We start from the raw sequence: 15,093 nt of genomic DNA on the forward strand, positions 1-15,093 counted from the left end.
AAACTATCTCATGGCCCCTTGTTGCCCTCCTGATTTCCCTCTTAAGTATACTCCTACTGCCTGTATGCTGTTCTAAGGATTCACTTGATCTATCCTGTCTATACCTGACATATGCTTCCTTCTTTTTCTTAACCAAACACTCAATTTTTTTAGTCGTCTAGCATCCTGTAGCATTCTGCACCCTCTCTGAGACATCCTCGATCCTGGCACCAGGGAAACAACACACCATTCTGATTTTTTGCTAATGGCCCCAGACACATCTGTCTGTGCCTCAGACTAGAGGGTCTCCTTGCACAATCGATCTCTTGGAACCTGACGTACCCCTCATTACATTAGAGCCAGTTTCAATACCAGAAACTTGGCTGTTTGTGCTACATTCCTCTGAGAATTCATCTCCAACATTTTCCAAAACAGCATATTTGTTTGAAATGGGGATAGCCACACAAAACTCCTACAGTACCTGCCTACCTCTCTTACCTTTCCTGGAGTTAACCCATCTATGTAACTGTATCTGTGACTTTTCTTCCTTCCAATAAGTGCCATCCATCACACCCCCTTGCTCTTGTAAATTCCTCATTGCCTCTAATTGTCACTTCAACTATTCCATTCGATCTAATAGGAATCGCAACCAACTGCATTTATTGCAGATATAATCCTCAATGACACTTAAACTGTCCCGAAACTCCCACATCCGATAAGAACAGCATATCACTCCACTAAGGGTCATCTTTGCCTATTCCAATCTGCAGACCCAGAAAATAGCCCTGTCTTATTCCTCTGCAAAACACTGCTCCAGGCTAATTTAATACTTTTGGCTTATATTTGTAAGTTTAATCAAGAGACATATCTCAATAAAACATATACTCAAGAAAGAACTCACTCTACTTACTAATGCAGACTTACTGTAAGACCACACTTAAGTGAATATTTTTTATCTGTCTTTGTGCTGTGACCTCTCCCAAACAGGTTCCTCCAAGACCAGTTGTGAATTTCAATGTTTGTTAACTTTCCCAGATGCACTCCGGTGTCCAGAGATACATGAATTAAACACAAAAGGCAGTAACTGCATGGGTATACTGCTGTGTCAGTTAGCAGTGTGGGTTTCTTTCTCTCTCGCTCTCTCTCGGTCTCTCTCCTGCACTGACCTGACCATGTGCTGCCTTTGTCTGTTCCTCTCCCTTTTAAAAGTGCCATTGTTTTGACTTTTTTCTCCAAAGTTGCAAAACAATGCAAAAGCATATAAAACAGTAATTGATGCTCCTGGAATTCAAGGAAATCACCTCCAACACCTAAAATACCTCAAAAAAGGAGCAGCCTGTTACAGCCAGAAATTTTTTCCATTCTCCATCTTTGATTACTTCAATAAGGTGTTTCACAAGGTTCCTCATGGGAGACTGGTTAGCAAGGTTAGATCTCATGGAATACAGGGAAAACTAGCCATTTGGACATAGAACTGGCTCAAAGGTAGAAGGCAGAGGGTGGTGATGAATGTTTGCTTTTCAGACTGGAAGTCTGTGACCAGTGCTGTGCCACAATGGTGGTTGCTGGGTCCACCTACTTTTCGTCATTTATATAAATGATTTGGATGTGAACACAGGAGGTATAGTTAGTAAGTTTGCAAATGACTCCAAGATTGGAGGTGTCGCGGACAGCAAAGCAGTTTACTTCACATTACAATGGGATTTTCATCAGATGGGCCAATGGGCTGAGGAGTGGCAGATGGAGTTTAGATAAATGTGAGGTGCTGCATTTTGGGAAAGCAAATCAGTGCAAGACTTATACACTTAATGGTAATATCCTAGGGAGTGTTGCTGAACATTGAAACCTTGGAGTACAGGTTCATTAGTTCCTTGAAAGTAGAGTTGCACGTAGATAGGATAGTGAAGAAGGCATTTGGTATGCTTTCCTTTATTGGTCAGAGCATTGAGTACAGGAGTTGAGAAGTCATGTTGTGGCTGTGCAGGACATTGATGAGGCCACTGTTGGAATATTGCATGCAGTTCTGGTCTCCTTCCTATCAGAAAGATGTTGTGAAACTTGAAAGGATTCAGAAAAGATTTAAAAGAATGTCACCAGGGTTAGAGGACTCGCACAATTGGGAGAGGTTGAATAAGTTGGGGCTGTTTTCCCTGGAATGTCAGAGGCTGAGGGGTGACCTTATAGAGGTTTATAAAACCGTGAGAGACATGGATAGGATAAATAGACAAGGTCTTTTCCCTGGGGTTGGGGAGTCCAGAACTAGAGGGCATAGGTTTAGGGTGAGAGGGGAAAGATATAAAAGGGGCCTAAGGGGCAACTTTTTCATGCAGAGGGTGGTGCGTGTATGGAATGAGCTGCCAGAGGAAGTGGTAGATGGTGGTACATTTACAGCATTTAAAAGCCATCTGATTGGGTATATGAATAGGAAGGGTTTGGAGGGATATGAGCCGGGTGCTGGCAGGTGGGACTAGATTGTGTTGGGATATCTGGTTGTCATGGAGGATTGGACCAAAGAGTCTGTGTCCGTGCTGTACATCTCTGACTATGTTATGGAACGTCGTGACAGTGCAAAATTCAAATGTGTTTCTTTCACCTGGGAAATTTTGCGTTCATTATGAAATGGATTAATGTACATAGAATGAACTGGTAGAATGGGCACAAAAACCGGGCTAAAAATCACACAACACCAAGTTATAGTCCAACAGGTTTATTTGGAAGCACCAGCTTTTGGAGTGCTGCTCCTGTATCAGGAAAGCTAGTGTTTCCAAACAAACCTGTTGTATTAAGACCTCGCGTTGTGTGATTTTTAACTTTGTACACCCCAGTCCAACACCAGCTCCTCCAAATCACAAAAATCTGGATATTTTACATATTTCAGTTAATAGATTAAAACCAATGTAGTGCTCATGCCCCAATTCTTGACATGCAATGGCATCTGGTGATGTTACCATCTCTTTAAAATCTTGTCCTCTACCTTGGGCTTGATCTTCAGTTATATTTATGCAGTTCAAAGGCTTAAGAGTCCTACTGCCTGTGACATCTATGACTCCCCAGATCCCGTCTACCGCCTAGAAGGTAGGAGTCAGCAATGTGATTTAATTCTCCAATCACCTGGTGAGTGCAGTTTCAACATCACTCAAAGAGCAGCATTATCCAAGATAACTTGGTTTGCTCGATTGGCATCCAACCCACCACCTTCAACATCAATAGCAACAGCATGTACCATCTACAAGATGCATTACAGCAAATCACCGAGGCTTCTACAACGGCATCTTCCAAACCTACAATCTCGGCCATACAGGACAAACAGCAGATACATGGGAACACCATCTGCAAGTCCCAAGTCAAACACTTTCCTGACTTAAAATGATATTTAGCTCATTGTCACTCAGTCGTACACCTGAACTCTTTAATAGCATCATGGGTGTCAGTATGTTCAAGGCTATAGCAGTTCCATTAGGCAGCCTACTACCACCAGCTCCATGGCAGTAACTGCTGGCCGAGCCAGCAATACCATCTTCCTATAAATGTATCAAAATGAAGGTACACGGCCTGCTTTCAGATCAGTGACAACCCAGTGTTTTAAGACTGCAGTTCATTGCATGCTTATAATTGCAGGCTCCCACACTGCTACCATTCCCTCTTCCCTTCCTTTCCTTCAAACGCTTTTTATCCCTACTGAGAAAAACTCTCATTAAATAATTTGAACATTTGTTCGGTGTTGTTGAATTGGCCCAAACGCTGAAAAATGGAAAAATTCCAATAGGTTCTGTGTGGGCTTCCCTGGAGCCCATTCATTAGTAGCACATCTTGGGATTTGAGCAGAAGTGGGCTCACTGGAAATTGTTGTGCTATTGCAGCCCTCAGAATCTGCAAACATCACCATTTGATATAATCAAGGTGACAAGATCTAAGCCAATTTAATAATGTTAGTTGAGTATGAGATATTGGCCATTGTTTGTTCTGCTGCTGCTTCTATTCCCCAGAGTGGAATTCTCTGAACAAGCACAGTGCAGCCAATGTTTTCATTTTTGGCTATGAATCTTGATCCTTGTGCTTTCTCCCCAGCCTTGCTTGACCCTAGACTCTGGTAGTTCCATTGGAGTGAATTGAGGCTTGCTTGGGCTGTCAGTCTCCCCAGTGGGATAAGAGTCTAATGATTGCCCGTTCATCCTCGCAAGAAATCAGCATAGAACATAGAAAAGTACAGCACAGTACAGGCCCTTCGGCCCATGATATTGTGCCAAGGATTATTCCTAATCTAACATAAAATAACCTAACCTACGCACCCCTCAATTCACTGCTGTCCATGTGCATGCCCAACAGTTTCTAAAGTGTCACTAATGACTCTGCTTCCACCACTGCTGGCAACGTATTCCATGCATTCACAACTCTCCATAAAAAGCTTATCTCTGACTTCTCCTCAATACCTTCCTCCTAATATCTGAAAACTATTACCCTTCTTGCTAGTCAATCCTGCCTTGGAGAAAAGTCTCTGGCTATTGACTCTATCCATGCCTCTCATTAACTTGTATACATCGATCAGGTCACCTATCTTCCTCCTTCTCTCCAGAGAGAAACGTCCAAGCTTAGTCAACCTCTCTTCATAACACTCGCCCTCCAGTTTATGCAGCAACCAGGTAAACCTCCTTTGCACCCTCTCCAAAGCCTCCGTATCTTTCCTATAATAAAGTGACCAGAACTGGACACAACATTCCAAGTGTTGTCTCACCAGCGTCTTGTAGAACTGCAGCAAAACCACGCAGCTCTTAAATTCTATTCCCCTTTTAATGAAAGCCAAAACACCATATGCTTTCTTAACAACCCTATGCATTTGGGCGGCAACTTTGAGGGATCGATGTACTTGCACACCCAGATCCCTCTGTTACTCCACACTGCACAGAATCCTGTCTTTAATCCTATATTCAGCATTCAAGTTCGATCTTCCAAAATGCATCACTTCACATTTATCCATCTGCCATTTCTGAGCCCAGCTCTGCATCCTGTCTATGCAGTTGAACTCCATCTGCCATTTCTGAGCCCAGCTCTGCATCCTGTCTATGTCGCGCTGCAGCCTGCAATAGCCTTCAATACTATCAGCGGCACCTCCAACCTTTGTGTCATTGGCAAATTTACTAACACACCCCTCAAACTCCTCATCCAAGTCCTTTATAAAAACTACAAATAGCAGAGGCCCAAGAACAGAGCACTGCAGGACACCGCTCACCACTGACCTCCAGGCAGAATGCTTCCCATCTACAGCAACTCTCTGCCTTCTTTCATCAACCACTTCCGAATCCAGACAGCAAAATCTCCCTATATCCCATATCTCCTGACTTTATGAATGGGCCTACTATGGGGAATCTTATCAAATGCCTTGCTGAAGCAAACTACTAGCACATAGAGAAACTGATCAGACCAGAAAGAAATCCCTAGTCCAGATTCCACAGTTAATAACTGACCTTCCTCAGATTTCATTAACGATGAAGGATGAGAATTGTTCTTTATACAGATGACTTCGTGTTATGCAGTTATCATTGGACTATTCACTCACTTCCAACACAGTGTCGTTAAATGTAATCTTTATTTAGTTGTTCATTTACAACTATTCATTTCCTGAGTTTACTTTTTTCCTAAATAAACTAAAATTGTTTTCTGCAATTTTCCAAGAGGGTTAATTCATTCCCTCTCACTTGATCTTGAAAGTGTTAAAATGTAAACTGCTGTCCTGATACCCAGGATGCTATTAATTAAAACACACTAATACAATTGCATGGTGAGTTTCTCCAGCAGAAGTTGAAGATCCCATTAGTCCATACTGTACAGGACTGTCCATAAGCAGAGAGGTCTTGCAGTTTATTTGTATTTTACAACAGAGGTTTCCATTGTCATCTCAGTCTCTTTTCACCATTTCTTTCTGTGGTTTCCTCAAGGTAAGTAATAAAATTCTTTCATCTTTCATTTGGATAAACATCTTTCATTTGACTGAGAGGATGGACTGCAAAACTTGGATGTCATTGTGATGTCTAATTTGAACTAGGTTCAGTGTTTGATGTTGGTTAATCATTCAGAAAGGATCATGACATCTGAATGTTCTAAACTACACTTCTTTGTCTCAATTTAGCTCCTCCGACTGTTACCATCCAAACATATCCAGACTTTTCTCTGACTGACTGCAGGAAACGCCTCATTGTCATCTGTACAGCAGCAAATGCAAAGCCAGCCGCCAGTATCACTTGGAAAGCCCCTTTCGTTGTATGTACCAATGAAATTATTGGGCCTCCTGCTGCAAATGGGACTGTGACTGTCTCTAACTGGTTTCAACTGTGTCCAAATAAGTCGCTTCATGGGCAGAAGATTGTCTGTCTTGTGGAACATCCAACCCTCATAGCTTCAAAACACATTCCTTATCGACTGACTATTGACTGTAATTACAATTCTATCCTATTTTTCATTATATTTGTGTTAATATTTGTAGTAAATACACAATGAGGTGCAAGAGTGAAGTAGAATTTGTTATGGCTCCATTTTAGCTGTACAACTGTGGGGCTATTAAAAAAGCAGAAGCCACTTCTTTTACTCCTTCCTGTTGTGCCTCCACATTCACCTTTTTCGAACAAGCAAGCAGGACACCCAGAGGAAGGAATCAGCAATCTGTTTGTCAAATCTAGGCTGTATATTTCAATGTTGTCAGAACCTGTATTAACTGGGGCTTGAATGAGAAGGCAGCTTTGACAAATTTACTGTGAAGAGAAATCCTTAGGGAATTGAATCCTTAACTAGAAAAATACATTTTAAGCCTATATTGTAAAGGAAGAGGCATGAGCATTTTGGTGTTTTTACAAGCATATGACAAAACTCCAATATACTGCCCCCACCTTGATGTCAAATTTCCTTCACCTCTAACTGCCAGACTCCATCACCATGTGTACATTAAACTACTCTCCTGCCAGTTACAAGATGCACTGCAGAAATTCACCAAAGATCCTCGGACAGCACCTTCCAAACCCGTTATTACTTCCACATAGAAATTTAAGGGCAGCAAATATATGGGAACACCATGTCCTTCAAGTCCCCCTCCAAGTCACTCACCATCTTGATTTGGATTGCAATTCCTTCACTGTCACTGAGTCAAAATCCTGGAATTCCCTCCGTACCAGTATTGTGGGTCAACTCATAGCAGGTGGACTGCAGCGGCTCAAGAAGGCAGCTCACCATTACCTTCTCAAGGGCAACTAGGGACAGGCAATAAATGCTGGCAAGCCAGCGACACCCGCATCCCACAAACGAGTAAAGAAAAATTAAGTTTGTGCTGTTTCTGAATGTCTACCAGCTCCACTGTATTACAGACATCTGTAGTGTTTAATTTTGCTGAGGCTCTGTTGTTAAGCTCAGCAGTGTCTCTTGATCTCTGGCCTTGCTAGGTCCATGTACTACTCTGCACACTTCCCGCCTATCCATTAACATCTGAGCCATAGAACAATGTGACTCATTATGTAATTCTGTATTCTTTATTGGGAAACTTCTCACCCATTAAATTGTTTTCCACCTCTTGCAAAAAGTTATCCAAATTATAAGTGAGTAAAAAATACTCATGTCCTTTTTAATGGTTTTGCCAATTACCTGATAGATGTACCCTCTTCAGTTCCCCTGCCAGAGGAAACATTCATCCCAATTGACCCAAATTAAATCTTCCCCAATTATTTTTAACATTTCTATTACATCTGCCCTCTATTATAATCTCCATAGAGACGTACAGCTTGCAAAAGGAGATTGGGATTTCAGTTGATAGGTGAAAAAAATGACATGACATTACATTTTTGAACTTGTATACTGCAACACAATGTCTTTTTGAAAGCAACTTACAATTTAAATTCTTGAAAGGAATATTTCTGTTTTCTACTTATAACTCATCACATTCTCCCTGGAATTACAGTCCCTTCAGCAGAATCCACGCTTGCTCCCAGATTCCAAAGTATTTTTGTATTTCGCTTTAGCTGACTAATAACTTTCAGGAACCATTTCCTGAGACTTTCTGTAGTTACTGCTGAGTTTCTATCTCCTCGACCTCCCCCCACATGTGCAACATCATTGAAGGAAAAGAAACACTCTGAAAATGCCTGTTCAACTTTCTAACATTTGTTTGTTTAACTTTTCATTAATCATCCTTGACCTATGACATGTGACCACACAAATTCAAAGCAGAAGACGGCTTCAAGTCTACTCCACCAAGATCATGACTGAACTGATTGTCATTTCACTTACACATTCCCGCCTACACCCCAACCAAACATTGACTCCGTTGTTTCTCAACACACTCCACAAATACCATCTTAACTGCACTAATTAATAGAGGATTTTTAATATTTCATTCAGGATATGAGTATCCCTGACTAAATTGTCTGCCATTGCCTTCGGGCATATTCAAAGAAGGAGAGACAGAGAGAGAAATTGAAATTAATCTTGGGTGTAGCACAAATCTGGTGATAGCAAGTTTGCAATATATTTTACACTCCATAAAATGTTCCTTAACAAAAAGAAGATAAGGGAATATGGAACCTCGGGATTAGAATTGCATTCATCATGTGGCAGATAACCACTAGGACAATGGGCCAAAAAGCATGTTCTGAAATGTTGTTGCAGCCTGATCATCTTTCCTTAAATGTGCATGTTTGAATTACTGATTGTTTTTAATGATTTCGAAAATTCAATTCTAATGAAAAGTTTTATTTTCAGACATGTCATTAGTTTTTATTGACTATCAGAGGACTGAAGATGGCGGCTTATACCTGATTTGTATTGCAGATGCTAATCCACTTCCGACTGAATACATCTGGACAAAGTAAGAACATTTCTGTTTTATTACCCAAATACTAGGAGGAGCTGGCATTGCAGCAGAAATACACTACAGGCTTCACATTCATGTGACGATCAGTTCAACCAATTCCTGCCTTGTACGATTCTCTAGCGTTTCAAATCACAAACCAGTAACTCGTGCAAATTCTGGAATGGGAGCACTGACCATTTGCAAATTTCTAACCTGAGCTCCCATTCGGCGAAACTCTGTCAAAGTACTCAATTGTAAACTTCACTGCAATGTTTCTTGCACTTTGGAGCTGAGATTAAATTCATATGTAGTGAAATTCTACTGCTGTCTGCTGAGTGCAATTGGTTTGCTCACTCCCTGCTTTCTAATGGTGCGGACTCCCAACATAAAATTCCACTAAATTCTACACCTGATAATCACAATAAAGATGGAGTTAGTAGACATTTGGAGTCTCCATCCTAAGGGCAGAGATTTTACATTCATTCCCAATCCTCATAAATGCCACACAAGGATTAATTATTTCCTAACTCCCGCAACTTTTTAAAGATTTGGTGGTATGCTGTTCGATTGTGAATATTGCCATCTCTGATCACGCAGCGGTGTATTTAATGTTAAAATTAAGGATGATGCAAAGGGCTCACGGTACTGGAGAATGGATCCCTTCATCCTCAAGGACAGCAAGTTTGTAGAATACTTCTCCAGGGAATTTGATGCTTTTTTGGCCACTAACTCAGGTACAACTAGTAATCCATCCATTCTTTGGGAGACTGCTATGGCCTATGCTAGAGGGATAATTACCTCATATTCTGTCAGTCAGAAGGGAGAGCAGCAGTGTCTGCTTGAAGTACAATTGAAAGCAATTGAGACGGCTTAAACAGTAGACAGTCAGTGACTAAGCTGCAGCGGATCACAGCTCTCCGATCCACCTATCCTCATGCATACAGCAAGGAAGGAACTTTCCTTTGCGAAGCAGATGCTGTTTGATGATAAGTCAGGTAAATACTTGGCATAGCGTTTCAAATCACAAACCACTAACCTGTGCAAATTCTGGAATGGGAGCACTGACCATTTGCAAATTTCCAATCTGAGCTCCTATTAGGTGAAACTCTGTCAAAGTACTCAATTGTAAACTTCACTGCAATGTTTCTTGCACTTAGGAGCTGAGATTAAATTCATATGTAGTGAAATTCTACTTCTCTCTGCAGATAGTAATTGGTTTGCTCAGTCCCTGCTTTTTAATGGTTGAGAACTCCCAACATAAAATTCCACATAATTCGAAACTTGATAATCACAATAAAGATGAACATAGCTGACAGACAAATTAAAAGAATCCCATGGATCTGAAAATGCAGTATTTCTTTTTTTAGATTAGATTTCCTACAGTGTGGAAACAGGCCCTTCGGCCCAACAAGTCCACACCAACCCTCTGAAGAGCAACTCACCCAGACCCATTCCCCTACGTTTACCCCTGACTAATGCACCTAACATTACGGGCAATTTAGCATGGCTAATTCACCTAACATCTTTGGACTGTGGGAGGAAACCCACGCAGACACAGGGAGAATGTGCAAACTCCACACAGACAGTTGCCCAAGGCGGGAGTTGAACCCGGGTCCCTGGCGCTGTGAGGCAGCAGTGCTAACCACTGAGCCACCGTGCTGCCCTTATATTTATGTTGTCTTGTATAAAAATATATGGAATTTCGCTGACTTGGATTCTGCAATTATGAGAATGGGGTTAAGAGAATAGGAGATGAATGCTTATGTGAATCCCATAATAATACAATGTATTTAGAGAGGTCATAAAGGTGGATAAAAGAGAAACTGAGGAAAAATACAAGCTTAAGGTTTGAGTTGAGAGAAGCCTGACATAAGTTAGGGCTGGTGGGCGAGGGAGAAGGAGGAATTGATGGATCAACTGGGAAGTTGGGGAGGATTAAAGATGGTGGTGATCTGAATGATCAGCCGTGCTGAGCTCTGCACCCCAACCCAGGGTAGTAATATTTTTTATCCCTCCACCTTAGTTTTATTTGAAAAAGCTACCGTTTAAATTTTTAATTGAGCGTGCGAGGATGACGAAGGGGAAGCAAACAGCCAAGTCTTAACACTTGGGACACTCACCGAAAACATCAGGTGGGCCCGAGACTACAACTGCGGAAGCAGCTGCAGGTGCCTCGGCAGCTGTAAAAGAAATGCCTGCGCAGCAGAGCATCGTGGAGGAACCGGAGCGATCCAACAGCTGATCCAGGAGATGAGGGAAGAGACTCGTAATCAGCTGGAGCCAATGTCGGCCATGCTGCTAAAGCATGAGAAGGAGTTGGAAGGCCTCAGAAAGCGAGTTGAAGAGGTTGAGCAGCAGACTGCGGCGTCAAAGACCCAGTTCAAGTCCTCAGCAGGGCAGATCCATGCCCTTGAGAAACAGGGTTGGGCCCTGTTTGAAAAGAATTCAAGGTGGAAGAAAGAATATCCGGGTCGTCGGCCGGCCAGAGGGAGTAGAAGATGAGCAGTCAGCAAGTTATTTTTAAGACTGATTGCCCCAATTTCTTGGCTGGGATGCCGAGGCCGTCCGAGTGACGGTTGACAGAGCTCTTCGGGTTGCGGTGCACAGATCCAGTCAGGGCCAGCACCCCGCCTGATTCTGCTCCAGGGACAAGCAGAGAGTCATGAAAACTTCGAGAAGTTTGAGAGATCCGCAGGCCCTGACCTATCAGAGAACTAAGATAATGTTTTTCCAGGACATTTCTGCGGCAGTGATTCATAAGAGGAATTGTTTGGTGAGGTTAGGAGAAGGTTAAAGGACCTTGGTATTCAGTATTTGACGAGATACCCAATGATGCTTTGTATTGCTTAGGAGGAGACTGTGCAGTCGTTTGATTCCTCGAAACAAGCCAAAAATATCTTGGACACTTTAAAATAATGCAGAAGTATTTATGGATGTGGACAATGATGTCTGTGTTTTTTGTCTTGCTTTCATTTCTTGTTCTTTCACTCTTTTCCCGTTGAAGTTGTTGGTGATTTTTTTTCTCTCTGAGCTGGAGTGGTATTGATATATTGTGGGGGTGGGCAGTGTGCTCACTGTTTTTGTTATACCTTTGTGTTTACAATGTCCTTTGTTTGGTTTCTTCCATTGCTTGGGTTTGGGCTTGGATATGTGGAAAATGTAAGTGCCCTCTGTGGGTAGCGGGTAGAGTCCCCGGTTAAGTATTGTTTGGGTTTTGTAGTTGGTTTACTTTTTATTTTTGTAAATAGACTCTGAGTCTTTTGAATATGCTCAACATGCTGCATGACAAATTCTTTCCCTCAGCAGGTCAAAGGTGATTGTAAAGAATCATGGTTAGCAGCATGCTTAAATGCTGCACTTGGAATATCAGAGGGATTAATTCGCCAGTTAAAAGAAAAAAAGGTGTTGTTGAGGCTTGAAAAGGAGAGGGTCGATGTTGCCCTGTTGTAGGAGACTCACCTTAATGACAAGGAACACTTGAAGTTGAAGCAGGGTGGGTTTGATCAGATGTTTTTTTCGTCTTTTAGTACTAGAAGCAGGGGAGTGGCTATACTCATCCAGAAGGGTCTCCCATTTAATTTAATAGATTTAATAGATGTTAAAGATGAGTATGGTCAGTTTGTTATTCTTAAGGCCCTTCTACATGGTGAGGAATATGGTATTTTAAATGTCTGTAGTCCTCTGGCCCACTCTCTTAAATATCTGACTGATGTACTATCTAAACTGATGGCTTTGGCATCGCCGCATATTATGATCAGGGTGTCTTTAATTGCCTTATGGATCTTGTGCTGGGTAGAATGTGCAAAGGCACCTCAAAGCTTTCTTCACAATCTAGGCAGTTGGGTGATTTACGTGTGGAACTAGAGTTAGTAGACATTTGGAGAAGTCTCCATCCTACGGGCAGAGATCTTATGTTCTTTTCCAATCCTCATAAATGCCACACAAGGATTAATTATTTCCTAACTCCCATGGCTTTTTTAAGATTTGGTGGTATGCTGTTCGATTGGGAATATTGCCATCTCTGATCATGCAGCGGTGTATTTAATGTTAAAATTAAGGGTGATGCAAAGGGCTCACGGTACTGGAGAATGGATCCCTTCATCCTCAAGGACAGCAAGTTTGTAGAATACTTCTCCAGGGAATTTGAAGCTTTTTTGGCCACCAACTCAGGTACAACTAGTAATCCATCCATTCTTTGGGAGACTGCTATGGCCTATGCTAGAGGGATAATTATCTCATATTCTGTCAGTCAGAAGGGAAAGCAGCAGTGTCTGCTTGAAGCACAATTGAAAGCAATTGAGACGGCTTAAACAGTAGACAGTCAGTGACTAAGCTGCAGCGGATCACAGCTCTCCAATCCACCTTAAACCTATCCTCACACATACAGCAGGGAAGGAACTTTCCTTTGCGAAGCAGATGCTGTTTGATGATAAGTCATGTAAATACTTGGCATATTTGGTCAGGAAGAAGAATGCCTCCTAGTCTATTGCTTCTATCAGGGAAGGGAATAGGACTCTTACTTACGATGCTAAAAAGATCAATGAGGCATTTTGGAGATTTTACTCTGAACTTTACCAGTCTGAATGCTGTGAGGACAGACTGGATAAGATGGAGTCTTCTTTTAGGAATTTGGATCTTTCTGATGTGTCTGCTGAACAAGTGTCTCTCCTTAGTGCTCGTTAACAGCTCAAGACATACAGGAGATGGTGAGGCAACTTCAAAATTGGAAGGTGCCTGGCCCTGGTGGCTTGCCCAGTGAATTTTATAAAGAATTTGTAAACATACTGGCGGGGCTGATTCTAAATACATGTAACTATTCGTATAACCAAAAGAGAAAATGCTGAAAAATCTCAGCAGGTCTGGCAGTATCTGTAAGGAGAGAAAAGAGCTGACATTTCGAGTCTAACTGGCCCTTTGTCAAAGCTTCCGATTCCAGCATCCGCAGTAATTTGCTTTTAACTATTCATATAGTCAGGATTACCTCCTGCCATCCTTAAGAGAGGCTAATATCTCTCTTCTCCTCAAGGGAAGACTGTGTTTCTTACAGACCCATCTCGTTTTTAATCTCTGATTTTAATATTTTGTCTAAGACTCTGGCATTGAGGTTGGAAAGGGTGTTGTCTTCTATTGTTAAGGAGGATCAGACGGGTTTTATAAAGGGTCACAGATCTTCTAATAATGTTAGGAGACTGCTTGACATGATTCAAGTCTGTCAGCAACAGTCAGTTCAAGGGTTGGTGGTTTCCTTGGACGCGGAGAAGCTATTTGATCAAGTGGAATGGTTGTATTTTTTTATACGCTGGAATGGTTTGGCCTGGGTAAAATGTTTAGTCGATGGGTAAGAGTCCTTTACAGTAATCCACTGGGAGCTCTTCTCAGTAATGGTATAAGGATTGATACTTTTAATATCAGTCGGGGCAGTCAGCAAGTCTGTCCCCTCTCATCTTTACTCTTCACATTGATGATTGAGCTGCTGGCAGCTGCCATTCGTGGGGACCCCAAAGGTTGGGTCGAAGGTTTATAAGATCACATTATATGCAGATGATGTTATAGAGTCATAGAGACATACAGCCTAGAAACAGACCCTTGGTCCAACCTGTCCATGCCGACCAGATAGCCCAACCCAATCTAGTCCCACCTACCAGCACCCGGTCCATATCCCTCCAAACCCTTCCTATTCATATATCCATCCAAATGCCTCTTAAATGTAACAATTGCACCAGCCTACACCACATCCTCTGGCAGCTCATTCCATACACGTACCACCCTCTGCGTGAAAAATTTGCCTCTTCGGTCTTTTTTATATCTTTCCCCACTCACCCTAAACCTATGCCCTCTAGTTCTGGACTCCCCGACCCTACATAAAAACAATGACTGCAGATGCTGGAAACCAGAGTCTAGATTAGAGTGGTGCTGGACAAGCACAGCAGTTCAGGTAGCATCCGAGGAGCAGTAAAATCGACGTTGTATTCCTGATGAAGGGCTTTTGCCTGAAACATAGATTTTACTGCTCCACAGATGCTGCTCCCCGACCCCAGGGAAAAGACTTTGTCTATTTATCCTATCCATGTCCCTTACCATTAAGTGTAAGTCCTGCTAAGATTTGCTTTCCTAAAATGCAGCACCTCGCATTTATCTGAATTAAACTCCATCTGCCACTTCCCTCCATCAACTTGCCCACCACTGAGGTCAGGCTCACAGGTCTATAGTTCCCTGGCTTGTCTTTACTGCCCTTCTTAAACAGTGGCACCACATTTGCCAACCTCCAGTCTTCTGGCACCTCACCA

General features: G+C 42.2%; 1 protein-coding gene across 1 annotated transcript in view; it reads left to right on the forward strand.

Annotated features, from left to right (window-relative positions):
* The window catches only part of LOC122550462 (nectin-3-like), a 68,282-nt gene that overhangs the window by 28,344 nt on the left and 24,845 nt on the right, over window positions 1–15,093 (forward strand). The window contains exons 3-4 of the mRNA XM_043691211.1: window positions 6,104–6,406; window positions 8,716–8,821. Of these exons, the coding sequence (XP_043547146.1) occupies window positions 6,104–6,406; window positions 8,716–8,821 (409 nt within the window). The remainder of the gene's footprint in view (window positions 1–6,103; window positions 6,407–8,715; window positions 8,822–15,093) is intronic.

This window comes from Chiloscyllium plagiosum, chromosome 6, assembly GCF_004010195.1.
Source record: "Chiloscyllium plagiosum isolate BGI_BamShark_2017 chromosome 6, ASM401019v2, whole genome shotgun sequence".
In the NCBI taxonomy this organism is placed as follows: domain Eukaryota; kingdom Metazoa; phylum Chordata; class Chondrichthyes; order Orectolobiformes; family Hemiscylliidae; genus Chiloscyllium; species Chiloscyllium plagiosum.